This window comes from Poecilia reticulata, linkage group LG9, assembly GCF_000633615.1.
Source record: "Poecilia reticulata strain Guanapo linkage group LG9, Guppy_female_1.0+MT, whole genome shotgun sequence".
Lineage (NCBI taxonomy): Eukaryota > Metazoa > Chordata > Actinopteri > Cyprinodontiformes > Poeciliidae > Poecilia > Poecilia reticulata.
The window spans coordinates 26,301,076-26,320,820 of record NC_024339.1 but is presented as its reverse complement, the minus strand read 5'-3'; the positions used below and the strand labels follow the sequence as shown (position 1 = coordinate 26,320,820).

The following is a 19,745-nucleotide window of genomic DNA, read 5'->3' as shown; positions in this document are numbered from 1 at the left end:
TTAAGCTCCGCCAGACACAAGTGGAAGGAGTGTTAAAGTCACACAAGTCGTGTCAGAACCAGAGCACATTCCTACATGACAGACTTCTTCTGCCTCAACGTAGCTAAGCTTGTGTTTGTAGGCTTTGTAGTAAGAAAGCGTTTGCAAACAGTAACAGGCCAGCAATATGCTACATACATTTGAAAACAAACTACTCTTATCACTCAGGATTTCAGCGTTTTAAATGTGTTTATTCGTGTGGCAGGGTTTTTCAGTGAGCTCAGTCTGTTTGCTGTGTGTGTGTGTGTGTGTGTGTTTTCGATTAAGTATGCGTTCAGATTTTCACTCCTGGGTTGCTACAGTTGTTTGCAGTTCTCTCAGCGGTGCATGCCAAAAGTGACCAAGAAAGGGAGTCTTTGTATCACATCACACACACCTACTGCTCAACACCAAGCCTCGCTCTCCTGCTTGGAACAACACATCTGCTTTCCAAACCGCAGCTATCCCAGCCAGCTTCCCTTCAACCGTCTAAAGTCCAAATCAGCTGGCGCCCCACCTTGGATCCGCACCCCGTGCCTCCCGTGGATGTTACCGCAAAACTGCATCGCCGCCCTCAGTAGCTCATCCTGGCCGTTGCCCATGAGGCGGTTGGGAGGAGCGGCGCTGTTCTAAATGGGAGCTCTGTGTGAGGAGAAACCTGGTTGGGTTCTGCGCTGATCCGGTTTCCTTTGAAAAACAGCAGGCACGGGCCGGGAGACGGAGCAGGAGAAAACACTGAGCTGAAGGTGATGTTGTTGTTGGAGCCTGCTGTAGGCCTGCCTCCCCACACCTTTGCTGACTGGTTTATGTTGCTGCTCACCCCATCTCTGCCTGAGGCTGCCTGATAGCTTCACCTCGCTTATCTCTTTATCAGCATTCAGGCTCTTATTTTCCTCTGCTTTCATCATTTAAAGTAGGCATGCACCAACCAGGATTTTGTCACCAATCTCTGATTTTTGTAAAGCTTTGACCAAGTAATAATACTTCATTTAGCCAATTCTGGTGTATCCCTAAATACAATGAAGGAAAATATAAGAAGAGCAACCAAAATATTGTTTTGTAGCTTTTGGGGGGGGGGGAGGCCAAGGAGTAAAACATGACATTTTTTAAACCAAAAACCTACAGTGTTTGATATTTTAAGCTGTGTTTAGCATCTTGTGCTACAGTTGTTATTAGCATACTTTTTTACCTTAAAAAGAAGAGAAGTACATACTTGTGAAACAGAAACATCAGTTTTTGTGTATTCCCTTAAGAATGTAAAGTCTTAATAATGTCTCCAAAAAAATGCCAGCTTTTCTAAATCCAGACAGCTTCATGACAGAGTTTGAAAGGCTCAGAGAAACTTGGCTGCATTCAAACTTCTAACATCCACAGTTCTACACTGACTGTCTTTAAAGCTTTTACAAGCTTTTGAAAGACTACATCTACCTAATTTACCTAATTGGCCATGCCATGGGGTGAAGGAGAGAAGAACTGCATTACGGAAGAGACGGAGACTCCAGTTAAATATGTTTAGAAATACTAATAAACTTTCTTCTGTTGATTTTTTTGTTTGTTTGTTTTCATGTTCCAATAAAATCCCTCTGTGTTTATCTGGGTAGGTAGAGGCTCAAAGAAGACACTCTCTTTGTGGTTTTAGCATTATTTTTTTAACATTTTTCTCTTTTTAGGATTTTACTGTAGTCATTTTGTTTGATTACATTTCAGTCATTTTAAAAGCCTGAATGTAACTAACTCTGAGTCCTCTTCATTCATTTTGAGTTTTTGTTTCGCTATCATGAACATGCATTACGACAGTTTGAATTTAGTATTTCTAAGTAAAACCTGGAGCCTGAGTTATTGTGTTCACAACCATGAAAGTTACAGTTTTGAAGCGTCGTCGTCGTCTGCTGCTGGCTGCTTATCAGGTTGTGCTAAAAAAAAGGAGCTCCTGGGAATGTGCTAAGGCTTGTACCTTGTTACTTTTGTGTTTATACAGCCTGTTCATGAGCTTGTGTGATGTATTTGTTTTCTTTCCTGCCAGTGAGATAAAGTATGCGCAAAGAACATAAATGTGGGCAAGAGTGTGGGTCCGTCAGTTCACTCGCTGAGGATCATGTGCGTGGGTTTAAATGAATCTATTTGTGCGTGCTTGGCTCTTATATTTTTTTTTTTTAGTTTTTGTGTTCCTTATGTCCATCTAATGTCTCTCTACAGACGGAGCACAATGTGGGAAACAAGTGTAGAGCAACAGCTCTCTAACTAACAATTATTTCCATTAAAACAATCCATTCTCTGCCGCATGTTCTCCTGCAGTTTGGAACAGTAGCGTTTCTTGTAGAGCTGTACTTTTCCTGCAGCTCAACTTCTGTTTTTTTTTCAGCAATAAACCAGATTGTAAAATTAAGTCACCATTAATCTGAACTGGAGTCAAAGTTATGCAACCAGTGGGCGTGTTGATTGCGTCTGTTGATTGGAAAAGCTAAAGTCAGTTTATATAGAGTTCATGGCCAACCATTTCAGAGTGTTTAATGGTTTCTTGAGGACCAAAGGAAACTTATATTCTCTCTGCTTAATGGCGTCTCCGTGTTTAATTAAACCCATCTGAGAGTTACAAAACAAAATGTATGTAACGACACGCAACAAAGGTTGTGGGATTGCTTTGTAAATCAATGGGTTGTGAATGTTTTTACCTTAAAGAGGAGAGAAGTATTAAAGAATCCCAAATGGGATCTACTGCAGGGGAAATCCCAGGGCCTGGAGGTGGGGGCGGCAGCAACAGGAGTCAGGGCTTAATGTGGTAAATCTGAGGCCTGAAACAGCTGAAAGAGACCTCTTGTTGTGGTGCAAGGTGTTGATAGGCATGGAGGGACTGAGCTTTCCCCTAAACACCCGACCCCACCCAGCACTAAAAAACAACACTCTGTCTCACCATGATGATGAGATCAGTCGTACTCTCTAGTTAGATGATATCATGTTTGGTACTTGGGGTTAAAGGCTTGGAGCCACGTTTGGAGGGGCCGGGTGTTTGTAGGAGGAGCGACGCTCTTTGAAGGCTTGGTGAATTTGACACTGAATGATGTGTTGCTGCCAAAAGCTGGCCTTTTCTCCTACTGTGACTCTGATGTTGGCCTCTTTCACCCAGCAGTTTTGTCATACAAAGATAAGTTTCTCTTCGATGGGTTGGCTAGGGGTTTTTGAAATGAGGTTTTATATGGAAGCTTATATCTTACTGTACTGCAGTAGATAACTCTCTTGATGTTTCTGATAATTATAAATGTAGATCGGACTAAAGCCAGCAGCTAGTTCAAGAGAGGCCAAGAAGAAAATAGCTTCCGTCTTTACCATTTTCTTCAAATTTCAAAAAAGTTTTACCAGCTGCAAACACAGTTTTATTAATCTTTAAAATACACTATCTGGTTGTTTGCACATGAATATTTGCACAGAAAATAGAAGTCCATCAATGATGCTCTTATTTTAAATGTATATCAACACCAGAACAGATAATGGGTGACACTGACTGTAGTTTTCATTTTAAGCAGTAGATGTCACTACAATCTGTCTATTTTCAATCTGTTTTAGCAGAAGAAGAATTGATAAAAACTAAATTATTTTGAAAGTGCTATTTTTCCACAAGAGGAGGTATCAAATATGCTATAATGAACTATGCATAAGCTTGCAGAAACCAGCCAAAGTTCAGACACTGCTCTGTTCCTGATTTGCAAACATCACTTACGGTGGATGCTCCAACCTTGCAAAAACAGGGATGTGCACAGCCGGCTTGAAATCTCACCTCCTGATTGTTTTTTGGTGCAAGGCGTCATCTTTGCTACGACGTCCCAGGTAAAAAAAAAAAGTATACTAAATTTTAACATACTTTAGTATACTTTTATCAATGTACTTAAACTGTACTATTTTGGAACAACTAATTTTGTGCTTAGTATACTTTAGTAGTATTTAAATAGTATTAAATTACAACTAATAGTATATTTTAGTATACTATACGTACTTATTTGGAACTTCAAGTGTACTTAAAGTATACTTTTTAAATATAATATTTGAGCTTTATTATATTTTGATATAATTATATTTTGAGTGTAATAATTCTGTCTCAGAATTATATTAAAAATATATATTTAAAATATACTATTAATATATTAGTAATGTATTTAAATTACACTTTGATTTTCTGCTACTGATAATAAACTACAATTTTAATTACACGTGAAATTCTTTAATCCTACGTACCAATTTTGTAAATGACATGCATAACTAAACTACAGTACTTACATTGTTTTAGGCTACAATTACATGGAAAGATTAATTACACAAGATGCCCAAGGTAATTCAAATATTTTGTTTTATTACCGACTTTTTAAAATTGTCCAATTTTACTCAACTTTGTGAACTTTACGTAAATTATCAGTTTACGCATCAAAAATGAACACATGAACATGAAAATTTACGTGTGACAATAAAACATAAAAGTGAGGAACAACGACAGAACATTCCCGTTCACTGCACCTTACGGAAACCTACAAAAAAGCAATTAAACAGAGAAAGTATTTGTATTTAAAGAGAACAGAAAAATGGCAAATAAAAATATAATACTTACAATTTTAAGACGACGTGAACTGGCCATGTATGTGACATCATAAGAACTGATGAAGATTGGGACCGGATGCCTCGGGTGGAGAAACATTTCTGGGTGTCTTCTTTGCCTGTTTATGTTAGAAGTAGAAAAAAATAGTCAGCAATGTCATTGAGTCAGTTGATGTTGGCATTAACTATGAAGCTGTTTTAAGTGTGGACTTAAGGAGACAAACTACCTTAAAATCTTTCCATCCATGATCTCAACACACTGATCCTTGCAGGGTAGCTATGGGGGTTGGTGGTGCCCATCTCAAGCAGTCATCAGATGAGAGGCAGGGTTCACCCTGGACAGGTCACCAGTCCATCACAGGGCCCTGAAAGCCAACAACAAATAAAAAAAATGAAAGATAAATGTTAGATTAACAAGAAGAGAAAAATTCTTTCCAGTTACCTTTAAATCAAATCATGTTTATTAAGCACTTAGTGTTGGTAACACAGCAGTTTTTGTTGTTGAAAATGTAGCTAGCTCCGCATTGAAAAAACAAACTTACATCATGAAGACKATGTTGAAGATAAAATCATTGATGAACGAGTTAGAACAACAACCTCACAATATCAAAGTCTCTCTGTCTTATGGAGCTTAATTAAAACCAAGTTAGTTTATGAATTAAAGTATAAGTCGAAACAAACAGCCTTGATGCAGTTATAACATGAGGCTGAATGATTGCTACAGTAATAATCATACAAGTCACACTAAAATTGATAAAATAATTATTTAAGAAACCAACGTAAGTTATATATCTTTACTGCACTGTTTATAATTAAATAAAGATAATTAATAAGCAAACTTACCACCAGCTAGCAACACTTAGCAGCCTTCGTCCCCCCGGGCTCCTTTTGTGACACACATTTCATTTGTTGTCCCGTTGTGTTGTCGTCTAACTCGGACTAGGATGTCACCAGCTTGAATTTACCAAAATTAGTAACTATTGTCAAGGCCCTCTCTACTTTGAAGGCAATATTATGCGAGTAAAAATGGCGAATTTGAACAGCGTCTGTTATCTTCCCCGCGTTCAAGTTTTTTCTTCTCTTTGTTGCGGTTTTTAAATAAATGAAAGTGTGCAATACCGCCACCATCTGGTCTGGAGTATGAACTGGAGCTAATGCCGTTGATTATAAGGTTTTACATCACACATCCGAAAATTGATTGGGTACTTTCTTAAAAATTACATCATGATTATCCTTTTTTTTATTGTATGTAATTTTAATAAATAGTAAAAGATTATTAAGGCACTTAAAAATTCATACATATTCATTCATATTTTGTTCACTTAAAGTATACTTTTATTTAATATATTAAAAGTGTATTTTGGTACAATTATGTTTAAGTGTGTTTAAAGTTCTAATTTCGAAATTGGTACAAGTGTATTTTAGTATACTTCAGATATACTTATAGGTAGTACATTTAATAATTAATATACTTAAAGTGTACTTTCACAAATTTAAGTATGTTTGACGTATACTTTTTTTTCACCTGGGGTGACTGCCTTGCTCAGGTTGACTTCAGTATCTCTCGCCCTCCGGGTCCTTTCAGAAATCACACAGAAACAACTTGAAGGGTTTTTTAAAAGCGGGTTGGGTTTGTAGGTTCATCGCCCTCGTATTAAGGAAACTGCTGTAGAAAATTCAGCTTCCTCTTGTTTTCAGACATGACAGGTACCTATGTCTGTCCAAGTGGTCTGATCCGGTGATCCTTAAGAGATGAAAAGGTTAATCCACTTTAACTCTGTCTGACTGGGAGACAGGTCAAGGTCTCCTAGTGTTTTGTGCTACTCAAGGCGTTTCGTTATGACTGGTTGACGACCAGACCAAAAGCTCCCATTAACCCCACTGTTACACCTAGCTCTTGTACATGTCATTGCTCAGTATGTGAGCAGTCAAAAACTGGCTTCTGGTTGTTATGTAACTACACGAGCCGTTTATTTTTGGACACCATTTTAGGCGTACATGATAACTCACACATTCGGGTCATTCAGGTCTTTGCAGTTGGTATCTGCAGCTGTCACTGTGAGCTGCATGAAGACTGTTAGTCAGTATTTATATTTATCTCTGGACGTGATCCCTGCTCATGTAAAACAGTTGAAGTTCTGACAAACTACACAGTTTTCCTCTTGAGGCTGTGTGCTCCATAGTAGAGGTGATCAATCTATAACCTACTGGTTTTTTGCTGCCTAAAACATAACTGTGCAGTGAAGAAACTACTTTTAGACATACTGGTTACTTGAGTCTTAAAACCCTAGAAAGGTTCACTGTTACAGTATGTCAATAAAAATAGTTTTCCTACTGCTCTGATGTCTGCTTGGGATCTGGCTTCAATCCACTCAGCATACTTGTGGTTAGGCAACAGTCATGCCTGCGAACAGCTGTGAAGAAACTCATGCTTTCTGACACCGGGAGGAAAACTGATCTTGTCATCCTTTTGCCGTCCATGTGTTAAACAAAACCACAAACAGACGCATAACAATAAAGATAGAGTTTCTCAGACAAGGAGGCAGAAGTTAGCTGCGAGAACGAGGGAGACGAGTTAAAAATCCTGAAGAGGCCGCCATGCCATCGTATGGCCAGCAGAGGGCCGATAGGGTCGGCTCTGAAACGCCAGACTGAATCTTTCTCATTTGGGAATAATGTGTGTTCACTCCTCTAGGCCAATGTTAGCCGGAGGTTCTCACTCTCATCTAACGCTGTGAAAACATGACAATGGGCAGCAGTGATTCAGAAACATGTTCTATAGATAGACACATGCGAGGCTTCCTTATCTGTGTTGGGAAGGAAGTAATCTTTAGAAGGACATTTAGCTGGAAAACAGAGGAAGAAGCACGCAGGTCGGAGGGGGAAAAAGGCTCTGTTGGTGAGTCAATAGGAAGTGCTTTAGAGTCAGACGGCATAGCGAGGCTTGTCAGGCTGATGGAATGTGTTATTCCTAAAATGTGGGACTTATGGTGCCTTGAAAGAGTATTCACTTCAACATGTCAACACAAATGTATTTCATTGAGATTTTATGGGATAGATAAACGCAAAGCAGCACATCATTGTGAAATAGAAAGGAAATAATCTATGGTTTTTAAATTTGGTACAAATAAATATGAAACTTTTGTCATATTTCACTCTAGTTGCTGCTGTAATTCTTTTGCAGTATGTTTCCTTCAGCATTGTACATCTACTGATGAAAAGTTCTGTCCCTATTTTCTTTGTCAGATTAGATGAGGAGCACTGGTTAGTCTTACCACTATTTCTGGATTTGATTTTTGCCTGAACTTTGGGCCATTTTAACACTTGATTAATCTAAACCACTCAAATGTATCTCTGGCTGTTATATACGTCTTTGTCCTTTATAACAAAGACCTGGCTGTTATAAAGCCAATCTCTGGCCTGCTTTATAACAGCCTCCACACCAGTCTCAAGTCACCTGCAGTCTCTGACAGGTTTTCTTCCAGGTTATAGATGTCATTCACCCTCCCATCCCATCACTGTTCCTCCTGAAGAAGGCACAGTGAGCTGCTTTCTTCATGTGTAGATTAATTTTTTGAAACTTTTCCAGTAAAGCTAAATTTGAGCACATGATTGCAGCTCCTCCAAAGTTACCGTGGGCCTCTTGACCGTTGTGTCAGTTCACACCATAAGTTGACACCCTTTCACTAGCACTAAGACTTCTGAACGCAACTGTTTGTACTTGATCATATGCACAGTTATCAAAGTGAAGAACATTGAATACAAGTGAAATGAAACATTTTCCATGTTTTTATTTGGGAAACAATTTCAAAGCCCTGCCTCATTTTTCTTCCCCTTTGAATTTTCTCTTTGCGGTGTGCTGCTTTTTGTGGCTCTAATTATACAGTTAGTTAAAGCTTGTGGTTGAAACACAACAAAATGAACGCGAAGAAGGCTCAAGGAATAAAAATACAAGTGTAAGTCACTGTTAAATAATCATCCAAGTCAGCCTTCACTTGAGTTACAAAGCAGAGAGAAAGTAATAGAAGTTCCCTGTTTGGTTTTACTGTATAACCAGACCTCTTGAACCTCACAGACTCAGCAGATGTTAGTTAGTACAGCAGATTGATGTTGCACTAGGACAGTAGTGACTCGCCTGCATTCGTAAACCAGCACTTACACTATATTCCTTGCTGCCTTGCACAAGCAGTTGCTTGTGAAGCTTTAATCTGATTAACTCCAGGATATTTACAGCTCTTAAGTCCTTGATTATCAAGGCCGATTTTTTTTTGTGTGTGTGTGTGTGGCATGTAAGAGGAGAAAGAGATTTATTTGAAGAGGGCTGATGACCAAGACTATAAAACAAAAATCTGTCACAGCCCTATTATTATTCCCTTGTGACTCCAGTTTCTGTGGGAATGTCCTTTTACCTGGAGGTAAAGTGCTGCATTCTTGCACTGGTGTAATGCCTCTTCAATGAGATGGACTGTGTTGCTCTGTTTTCTAATAGCCAAGTCTGCCCACAAACAGAATTTCTCCCATCCTCCTACACCTCAGCTGCTTGCATCTCTGGACTGCATGCCACTATTCTGCTCACCCACAAGCAACAAAACAAAACGCTGTGAATTTTCTCTCCCATCACTAAAAATAACAAAACAACAAAAAAACAACGTTTTTCTTCCATTTTGCTCTGCTGATATTTAGAGAAATAATTAGAAAAATTGGAACAATGCTTGGTGCAGAACCAACTTCCTAACAGAGGTCGGGTTTCTTCCTATGTTTCCAAAATAAGTCCGTTATGCGTTTTCCAGCAATGACTTCCAGGGGCTGAGCGCCCAGCTGATTCTTACCTCCCTGCTTAAATTCCCACACATAACTCTCAAATGGCCAGTGTGTGTTTTCCTTTCTGTTCGCCCGCAAATCACTCCCATATATCACCAGCGGACAAGGCGATGCGCTCGACTGCACATCGACATCCAAGTGCGCCGGTATGGGAAATGCAAAAAGCAGAAGGAGGCAGAGTAAGTGCAATTGCAGACGCAACTTGACAACGATGGCTGTTATTTGTAGTCACCTTGATGTCTTCCCATTAGACGATGTTTATGACTGAGGGAGAAATCGTTTTCAACACCATCACTTACACGAATAGGGATTTTTAGTAAGTAGCTGAAGAAACCAAAGAAATACTTCCTCATACTTACTATATAGACATCTAGCTGCGCAATATTTCACATGCAATGCCTTTCTGAAGTATTAACGCGCCTTGGACGTTTTCACATTTTGTCATTCTATAAAACCATAAACATCTGTGTAAATAAAGTCTAAATAAAGTCCAGTGGTGCCAATTACTTGAAATGTCACATCATGATTGGCTCTGTGAAAACCTCTGAGGCTTGTCAGAGATCATTAACCTGCTTGTCCACCTAAACGGAGAGACGAGCCAAATACAGCATGGAGCTGTGGAGCAGCCAGCAGGCCCATGGTAACTAGAGGAGCTGCAGAGGTTCACAGCTCAGGTGGGAGAATCTGTCAGTAAAACAACAATTAACTGTTCATTTCATAAAGCTGTCCTTTATGAAGGAGTGGTGAGAAGAAAGTCATGCAGAGTCCCTTTTGATGAGTGACAAGTGACAGCCGGATGCTGTGTGAGTGAATTTCTTCATGACGGGATCAACCAGAGCTAAGATTCATTTCCCAGTTGAACAACAGACGTAAACACACACCCAGATATTTAACGCCGATCCAGAATCCGTGGCAAGACGTGGAAAATTGATGTTTACCGACATCCATTATGACAAAGTTTCAGCTCTAATTTCAGTCGCTGGATGTTCAAAGCTGACTTAGGGAAAAAAGAAAAGAAAAAAAGACTACTGGTTGGGCTTGAAGGCACACCATATTCTTAGATTTATTTGTATGTATATTTCGGACAATCCATCAGTTACTAGCTACTACAAAAACACTATGACCAAACCAGCTCTGACCATGTGCCTTGTGGGGGAAAAAAATGTAGTTATAGCTTGAAAAAGAAGAAGAGAGTGAGAGAGAGGGGGGAAAAAAAGCTTTCCACAGTGGGCGGTGTAGTGCAACAGTGGATGCTAGTGGCAACTTAAACCCACTTTAAAATCTGCCAGATCCTTTTTGTCACTCTGTCATGGGAAAGGAAGCACTGAAGTGCGTCTGTGTAGAGAGAATTGGACGGAGCGCAAAGCCCACGTTTCTCTCGGTTAACACACTGAGCTGGGATCATGCTCCTTAAAGACCCGCGGAGATCCCTGCTGGACGCTGCATCGACTTTCAATGGCATTTCACTCTGCTCTGTTTGCGGCCAGTTCCACACACATTAGGACGCACACACTCACACCCGCCTCCTCGGGAACGGCTCTCGGTTGGTCCATCAGTCGGTCAGTCTTTATCCTTCCTCTGGCTGCGTGTGTGTGTGTGTGTGTGTGTTAGTCCTGGACTGCGACGACGGATATGAGGAAGATTTGTCTTATGAAGGCTGCAGAGAGGGATTCAAACGCATGACCACTGACGTTCCCAAAAGAGACAGTGGGGGTGACTGGGAGCTTTACGTGGAATATTTGAACTGACGTTTTCTTTTGTCGTTCGCATTTAATTTGGGCTGTAAATGGAGGCTCGTCGGTGGGAAAAACTGAGTTAAGGTCTTCTTCGTTGCCTCTGGGACGCTGACAGGGCAGTGCGGTTGCGTAACGCGCCTGGCAGTTTTGGAGAGTTTTATTGGTGGGGAAGAAAAGCGCTGCTCCTTCAGAAAGGATGAACAACTCCAAGAATCTCAGGGTAAGACTGCTTGTTTCTGGCTTCACGCTTCTTTTTTTTTCTTCTGCTAAATGGAAAATGGAATTAGTGAGACGCGTCACGCTTTGAGTGGGCCGTCAGAGCCACGCACGAAACGCACGAGGCTCCGTGGTTTTACTCTAAACATCAACACTAGAGAGCTTCAGCAGAGTCGGTCGTGTGTGCGATGACAAGGAGAGACTGAGTCCAGATCTCACAGTCTGAAGTAGTCCTGCTTATATCAGTGTCCGAATTATTGACCGAATCCATTGAAGATCGATGAAGATCTGGATTAATCAGCAGCAGATTGGAGTCAATCAGGCCAGACGAATTTATTCTTCAAATAATTATTCAACATTAATTGACAGCGCTTTAGTAAATGGTTAATTTACCATTGAAATTGGCTCTTGTTCCAACTTTTTCACGCTGTTTGGTTATTAGAAATGTCCCATATTATAGACAATTATAATCGACTCAACTCAAGGCTTCACACAAATAGGACATTACTGTGTTATCAGATATGGGTAAGATGATATTAGTGCAGTTAACCCACATATTCCACTCATCACTCCCTTTACTATTATCACAACTTCCCACATTTTCAGCATCTTGGTCACAAAGATTTTCATCACATTTTCATAAGCAGGGCTGCAGAGTTTCAGGAAAATATTAAATTCACAATACCACTGCTGAAAAATTGCAATATCTATTAATAATATCTTTTATTTTCTGACACTTTATTTCATATGGTTCCCAACCACTCATCACAATCTTAAACAGATCAAACCCTAAACAAATAACAGAAGATTTGTCAACTAATGGGAACTGGATCACATGCAACTGGCCAGATATGTTACAGACATGCAGAGCATGAATGCATGATGCTTGAGTTATTATTTGCCAAATGTTGCATCCAAGAAGCAAATCATTTGCAAATGTGATATTGTGTCTTACATAACACAAGGAGGTAATGCAGGCAATCGCACATGGCACACACAGATACTGTAATTGTGTAATTAAAGATTGAAACTTTGAAAAAAAAAGTTTTTAATCCATTGTTTGAAACTTCCTAAACTCGGAGCAACTTCAGTCATTTCAGGTCAGGAGCTTGATCCACAAGTAAAATAACTCTCTGAGTGTGTCGGCGTAACAAATTGTATAAATGTTTGGAATAAGCACTTAAATCTTCCACTCATCGGTCTTTTTACTTCAATTGTGAACAAATTTCTCCTAAAATCTTGGGAACTGGAAGCAATTGTGCTAAAATTGAAAGATGGGTGTAGGACACGAATTCATCTCTTGTAGTTCATTACATTTTTGAACAAATGTTTTTATTCTGCGAGTCCTTTTATAAGTAAACCAAAGTCATCCTTCTCGCAATCGCCTCTGCTGCTCGACGGAGAAAAAAGAGCTGTGTCCTGTTGTGTGAGCGCGTGAGTGTCGGCCAGAGGATTAGGGTTCAGATTCTAGCCTCGTATGGATTGCAAAGGTCAATCAGTCAGATATTGAAAGAGCAGAACCGCTTGTGTGTATCTTCACTTGTTTCTGTGCAGCGGGCATCTCCAAGATGTGTGTGTGCTCAGTGTGTTCCTACTACTGTTACAGCCGCCTCAGCCATCTCTGATTGTTAGTGCTGAAAAGGTCACTGATGAGCCAGAGGATCTTATTAGCACTATGGCACCTGATGCAGTTTTCACATTAATATCTCCTTCCATCGCATGGGTTGCACGTTACGTCGTGTTTGCTGCAGTCAAACCGGTCCTCTCTGCTGTTAAGTGCTCTTTCTCTCGCGCTTTTTGTTGCGTTTGCATTTATAGAAGCGAAAGTCCGCAGCCTCCCTCATCAGTCTGCCGGACGTGGAATTCTTTGGCCCTCGTCTTACAATCAATAACCACTTACTGCGGAGGAGGTCTCTGTAGCCAAACCAGTGGCTCCCCCTGTCAAGATAGGTATCTCCAGTGTCTCTTCTACTTGCGTCTGTCTGCCACTCCCACCCTTCGACCTTTATTCACATCTGCAATCACAGTGTTTCTTTTCCTCTTGTCCTTTGCTGCCGTGTTTCTGCCGTAGAGGTCATTCCGTTTTCTCTGCTGATATTGTCCCAGGAGCCTCCAGCCAATGTTGAGATTGGTCGAACATCCTCGACCTGAGAATCGCTGGGGGGTGAAGTGCAACCCATTAATCTAAGCACTGATCTGCATGAAAGCAGCTTTAGTAGAGGAATGTGAGAGATTTGTTTCCCCCAGAGCAAGCTGTCTGAGACTTATTATAAAAAAAAAATTTGCCACCTATCCTCCTCTTCTCCTCAATATTGCCTCCCCGCCTGCTGTATTATAGATCTCTTAACTCAGACTCACACACACTCCTTTCCTCTCTTGCAGCTTTAAACTTTCACATTGCCCTCGTCCTTGGTTCTTTTTAGATCCTGGCCTAAAATAAACAAAACAAACTCAACACTGCTTTGCAACACTTTATTACTGCATTATTACCTTAGTATTAAATTATTTCTTATTTTAGAAGCAAAACTCATGAAATTAATTCTTATGTTATGTAATGTTAATTCTCCTCATATGAAATTAAACTGCAAAACTACAACAAAGGCAAAGAGAAGATATATTTTATCCCTTTTGTTACAATCTGTATGCAGATTTTTCTGTAAAATCTCTCTAACTTAGAACATTACAAGGGACTTTTCAAAATTTGGCAACAATAAAAGTCAAAGCTGGCTGGTTAAGAGAACCTGGCAAAACAGAAATTACAGGATTTTTCTATCAGAGATCATTTTGAGCCAATTTCTCACAAAACCCGAAACGTCTGACTGATGCATCAGACTGCTAACGTGATATTCAAATCTTTCTGCCTCATCTGCCAACACCAGTTTGACCAGTTAGCCTCACCATGCATGCACTTGCAGTAAAGCCTATACCACCGCCATTATTTCAATCGATATCAGTGTGTGCAATGTTCATGTTGCAATACCCTGTTTGGAGTGCAATAATTGGATGATGTGTTCTGAGTTTTATGGACTTGCATTTTTCATGTAAATGTAATGTTTAGCCAGTTGGACATTGTGTTGCAGCAGCAGATGCTCACAGCGGACGCTAATGGGATCAGCCACAAAAGGTCACAGAGTGACGGATTGAAAACAGGCATATATCACACCTGACATCATCATCATCGCAAGATTTTCTCATATCGTGGAGCATTAAGCAGAAAGATGACTTTGGTTTAGTAGATGAAAAAAAGGGGTGAATTAAACAAACGGGAGAAATAGCAACAGTTAGAACGAGGTTATGGTGCAGCAGAAGGATGTCGAGTGATTGATGGAGGAAAGAGCTCCGTCTCACAAGGAGATTTTCAGACAAGCAGCTTATGCAGAGCTGCTGGCTGAGGATCATGGTCAGACCCCATCCATGTCCATCTATCATGGCTGTCTCCGGGAGCAGATGCAGAGCTGTGCGCCATTCATCTAGTTTCTCTCCGACTCCCTGTCCAATACCTGCTACCTGCTACGTGTGTGTTTTATGGCCGCTGTTGATGTTTTCCCTCATTTTACTCACCTCAATGCTGCTAATCAATGATGAGGTGCTGTTTGTTTAGCGGAATTGCTTTTGAGCTGATGATATGAGCAAAAACAGAATGAATGTGTGCACTAAATCTCTGAAGGTGTCAGTAAAGGGCGAAGGCTTCATTTTGCTCTCGTGGCTTTATGATGAAACGCTAACATGGCAGTATAAAATCGATAATAATAACAGCAGGGATTCAGTTTAATGCTCTGTCAAACACATCCACAAACACTCTCTACGTCTGCAACAATCATCCACCTTCAGCCAGAGCAGTGTATTAGATTAGGGCTGAAAGAAAATCCAAAGCAAGTCTGATAAATTTATGGCTGCTGCAAGTTAGAAGATCTGGAAGCAATTTGTCTTGTTCTTTTTTGTTGCACTATACAGTATGCCCTATTTCAGTTCATTGAAATAGCTGAAACTTGACTAATACCCCAACCACTTTCCCTGTGCATCACTAGCAATTCAAACATTTTTATATACTATATAAAAAAAATCAACAACTAATTGTTAACTGAAAATAATGAATTATTTTTATAGTCTCTTTGAATTTGTAATTAGTAATGTATTCATCGTTATTTTATGTTGGCCAAGAAAGGTCAACAAAATTCAACAGAAGCTATGCTAACACAAAACTTGCTAGCATAACTTCAGTTGTAGCTTTTTGCTGTTGTGTTGTGGTTTTTGCATCTTGTTGACCCTTCTGGGTTAGCATATTATCTTACGTATGTATTTTATTTTTAGTAAAAACATTTCCACGTCAAATAAAGATGAAAAAAAAAGAGAGAAGCGTTTTCTCACATCAGTTTGTAAATAGGTCTATGTATAGTGAAGGAGAGCTTCTATGAATCCACACACTGAGCAGTGAATGACCTTATTGACCTTTACTCTGTAGCACAGGGGACAAACTTGGCCAAGTATAAGTGTGTCTAATATTTATAGACTGACTGGGCTAAGAGCCAAGCACATGAATATTCGGAATATGTGATTTTTCAAAGACAATAATATTTACTCTGTATTCACTTTGCATGGCCCACTTATTCATTTTCTGGGTTAAAACCCAACTAACCCTTAATGCCAGTGGATCTAAGGCTGACCCAGATGCTTCAGAGTCCCTGTTGGTCACAGTGAGAATTAGCATTGAGGTTAATGTTACAAATGCTTTAATCGTAATGGAAAAAGTGAACTTCTAGATACAGAAATGGCACAGAATAAGTCGAGATGATCCAATAATATCAAGTGTCTTATTACTGACAACTAGTCAGAAATAGTTGTCAGTTTTTATGCTACTCTTGCTGCATCCATATTATCCTATGCCCCCATTTCCGTCCAGCCCCCCTTTCTCAAATGCATGTTGCAGATGTTAAAAACATAGCAGGGTTTGGAAACAGCTGTGTAGATGACGTAGAGTACCACACACACACCTCTGCTTCTGGATTAAACAGTTGTATGACAATGTACTGGTAAATAGAAGGATTTTCATAATTGTTATTGCAAATTTCAAAACGTCCTGCTTGTGAGCCCTAATGTAAAACCATGGCTGCTAATTTACACCTTATAAAATCCGTCAACACTCAGAGGATTCAAATTGTTCTGTTCTATATGAATAATGATTGTGTTGTATGTGCGTTATCCCTCTGCAGATAAAAGAGCAAATCAGTGTACAGAGGTGTACTTATGTAAATATGAACGCCCAATCTGGCCAATCTGTAAAAGTTTTGCTGGAAGGCACAGATAAGAAGAAACTCACAATTGCTGGGAATAATTAGACTGTCTTTTGTTTTTTTTGTTTTTTTTCATTTTCAATCTCAGTTGGTCTTATCTGCTGTCTTGTCTCCCCGACTCATTTTCCCACTTTCTCCTGCTGAACTGACACAAAGTTGCGTGGACACATGTATGGAGGCCTAATGCAGTAGCCATTAGTAACCGGAGCTGACCGTAAGTGCTGTAAAGTGGCCAGAGGGTGGAGGCCAAGTGGTGGAATCTGGGACTGAGTGAATCTCACCTTACATATGTTCTCTTTGACATTAATACAGTATATCTGTCATTAATCCGCACTTTGAGACAAAAACAGTCTTCATAATAATTTGTTACACGGGCTTGTAAGTGGTTTGTTCTTGTTATGTACAAGGGTTGAAAAATATCATTATTGTTATTATCATTAAGCTTTGCTAAAATAATACTAGCATATAGTTTTATTTCCTAGTAACTGTAGTCACCTAAACACATCGCTGCTGAACAAAATAATAATAATACAACAGCCCAATAATTGCAGCAGCGGATGAGTTACCAATAAGTAACTCTAGATGTGACACATTTGAAATGATCTTTGCACAAATTACATAACTTTTGCAGCGGCTTAATATTGAGAGATAGACTTCTGCTATTTTTGGAAACTGCAATGTACCCTAAAACCATATTACGACCTAACCGTAATTATCACATGTGATGTGCTATAGCTCTGTCCCAGCCCAGCATTGCTCTGCAGCGACACTCTGATTTCATAGCAGTTCACTTACTGAACAGGACGGCCTGCCTGTGTCACTGAAAGAACGCTACTCAGGTAATGCATCGGTCACTGCAACTTCTAAACTTCACAGATTCTAATCCAGCAAGGCAATCTTGGGTTACATCAGTCCACAGATGCTTACCCTGGCAATCGTAAGGACCCAAAGAGCCAAACACTGCAGAATCTTCAAATATATATGTTTTCTCAATTTAAATAGTTTTGGTGTACAAGGGGAAGCAGATTGTTGTACTGATGTCAGTGAAAATGTATTCAAAGTTACTGAATTCCACCACTCTGAAAGAGATTCTGGTCAATTTGCTTCTGTGCTTTTTCATACTTTCTTTCAAACCTTTTGTCTGCTACAGGACCTTTTGTACCTAAACTGACTTATGTTGTTCTATCTAGTATGCAGCAAGCAAATGTATTCATGTGACTTTCATTAAGCAGGAGGTCAACTATATTAGGTTTGATCGTTGTTCTTAATCTAGTTTATATGAGGGGACTGGCCAAACTGGGGTCGAGACAGTGGAAATGGTGTTTTGCTTAAAGTTCTTAAAAAATAATATGCAGAAATGATTTGTGATTATTTACTTTATTATTTGCTTAGTTAAGTATGAGATGTTTTTTTACAGGTTGAAGCTCAGGGATGTTTATTGTATTTTTTGCATCATACTCTGGATTCCTTGGTCCTTTTCTGTCTCTTTGCTTCCCTCTTTGCTGATTCTGAGAATATTACTAGCATGCAGGAATTTGTTTGGGAATCTGCATCATGTCAGTGAGCCTCTCAAATCAAAATTTCAAAGTATCCCCACATCATAGTTGGTGAGTTCTGGTCACACACAATTAGCCTCACTCCATTTGTTTTTCTATCATATGTTGTTGAAAGTCAGGGTACTGGCTCGTAAATCTGGCATTAAAGACAGAATATAAAGCAGCAGAATGGCTTCTGAGTCATCTTAGAGTCATATTTACCTGGAGTTACTTGTAAGTGTTGTATATCAACATAAAAACTGGAGTCACTCCCTTCATGAATCACAAATATATGCAGGCACAACCTCTAGCTATGTCTCATCTGTCCCCTTTTTGTGCTTTCACCCTGAGGATGAAGGATTGGGGTTGTGCAACATTCTGGGGATGCACATGATGTCGTATATTCCTTTTCTGTACTTTTTGACCTTACTATGACTATAAAGTGACAAAAAAAAATCCTTGAAAACACTAAAGTCAAGTGGTTCGATCATTTGAATAGCATTACGCATGCTAAGGTTGGATTGTTTTAATTGTTCCCATAGTGCTTGGGTTAGTGGTTTGCATTGGGAACAAAAGGTTTCCCTCATTCATATTCAGTAAAGGAAAGGATTTAAGAGCAAAAATCGCATAGAGATAACATTAAAAGGCTCGGTGTGTTATTCACCAGCCTTTTTGTTAAGGCAGAGGACTGAAGGTCAATTTAATGATATCTGGTTCCGGTCTCTCTCTGCTCTGAAATCCTGCTTCATGAATATTATAATGAACTGCATTCACTCAAAGCCTTTGCTGGTCGATAGCTGTTCAATGAACCCCCACACGCACACGCGCACACACCCCCACACGCACACACCCACGCACACACACATACAAACATCTGGCTTTTAAGCATCTTTATCTTTTTTTCAGTTTTTTAAGCCTTTGTGACAAAGAAACGTCCCACCAGTGGTTGAATAAAATAAAATACAGCTTCATAGTTTAAATAAAGCAAGAGCAAAGCTAATAAATAATAGAGGGTGTTAAAAGCAGTCTGAACAGAACCCACTGCTTGATGTGTGCTCTCTGGCCTCTGGGAAATGGAAGCAATTCCAATCACAAGAACTGCAAAGTAAAGATTCACCAAATAGTGTCCAATTTCCGGTGTCAGATTTAAAAAAAAAAAAAAAAAAAAAAAAAAGAAGCTTCGACCTTAGATATCAATTTTGGTTGAATCAAATTTCTATTTGTGAGCTAAAATTAAGTGTAAAAATAAAATGACTGCTAGGTATACATTTTAAGCTGTTTACTAGCTTAATGTAATTCATTAGCGCAGCTAACATTAATAAAACTACAGTCTCTTACTGTGATTTTAGTTTCAAACACTCTTTAAGTATTTCCAAATCCAATATGTTAGACAACAGATAGCAGACTGAAAGCTCAATAGGATAACTGGTTCTCAGTATTTTGTTTAGCCTTCCTGTTATCTGCTGAAACTCTTGCTTTCTTGGACACTCACTGAACTGCAGGTTCGGCATCGAAAATACATTTATCTTAAAACAGGGTTGTACGTT

General features: G+C 39.5%; 1 protein-coding gene across 5 annotated transcripts in view; it reads left to right on the top strand.

Annotated features, from left to right (window-relative positions):
• The window catches only part of rtkna (rhotekin a), a 64,646-nt gene that overhangs the window by 24,148 nt on the left and 20,753 nt on the right, over positions 1-19,745 (top strand). Inside the window, exon 1 of one of the 5 annotated variants that reach the window (XM_008418948.2) lies at positions 10,739-11,376. The exons of 2 other annotated variants lie outside the window; for them this stretch is intronic. In XM_008418948.2, coding sequence (XP_008417170.1) covers positions 11,353-11,376 — 24 coding nt within the window. In that variant the 5' untranslated portion in view covers positions 10,739-11,352. Of the gene's footprint in view, positions 1-10,738; positions 11,377-11,872; positions 11,898-13,237; positions 13,323-19,745 lie in introns of those variants that run through there. 2 more of the 5 variants (XM_017306755.1, XM_017306756.1) reach the window with 2 other exon arrangements.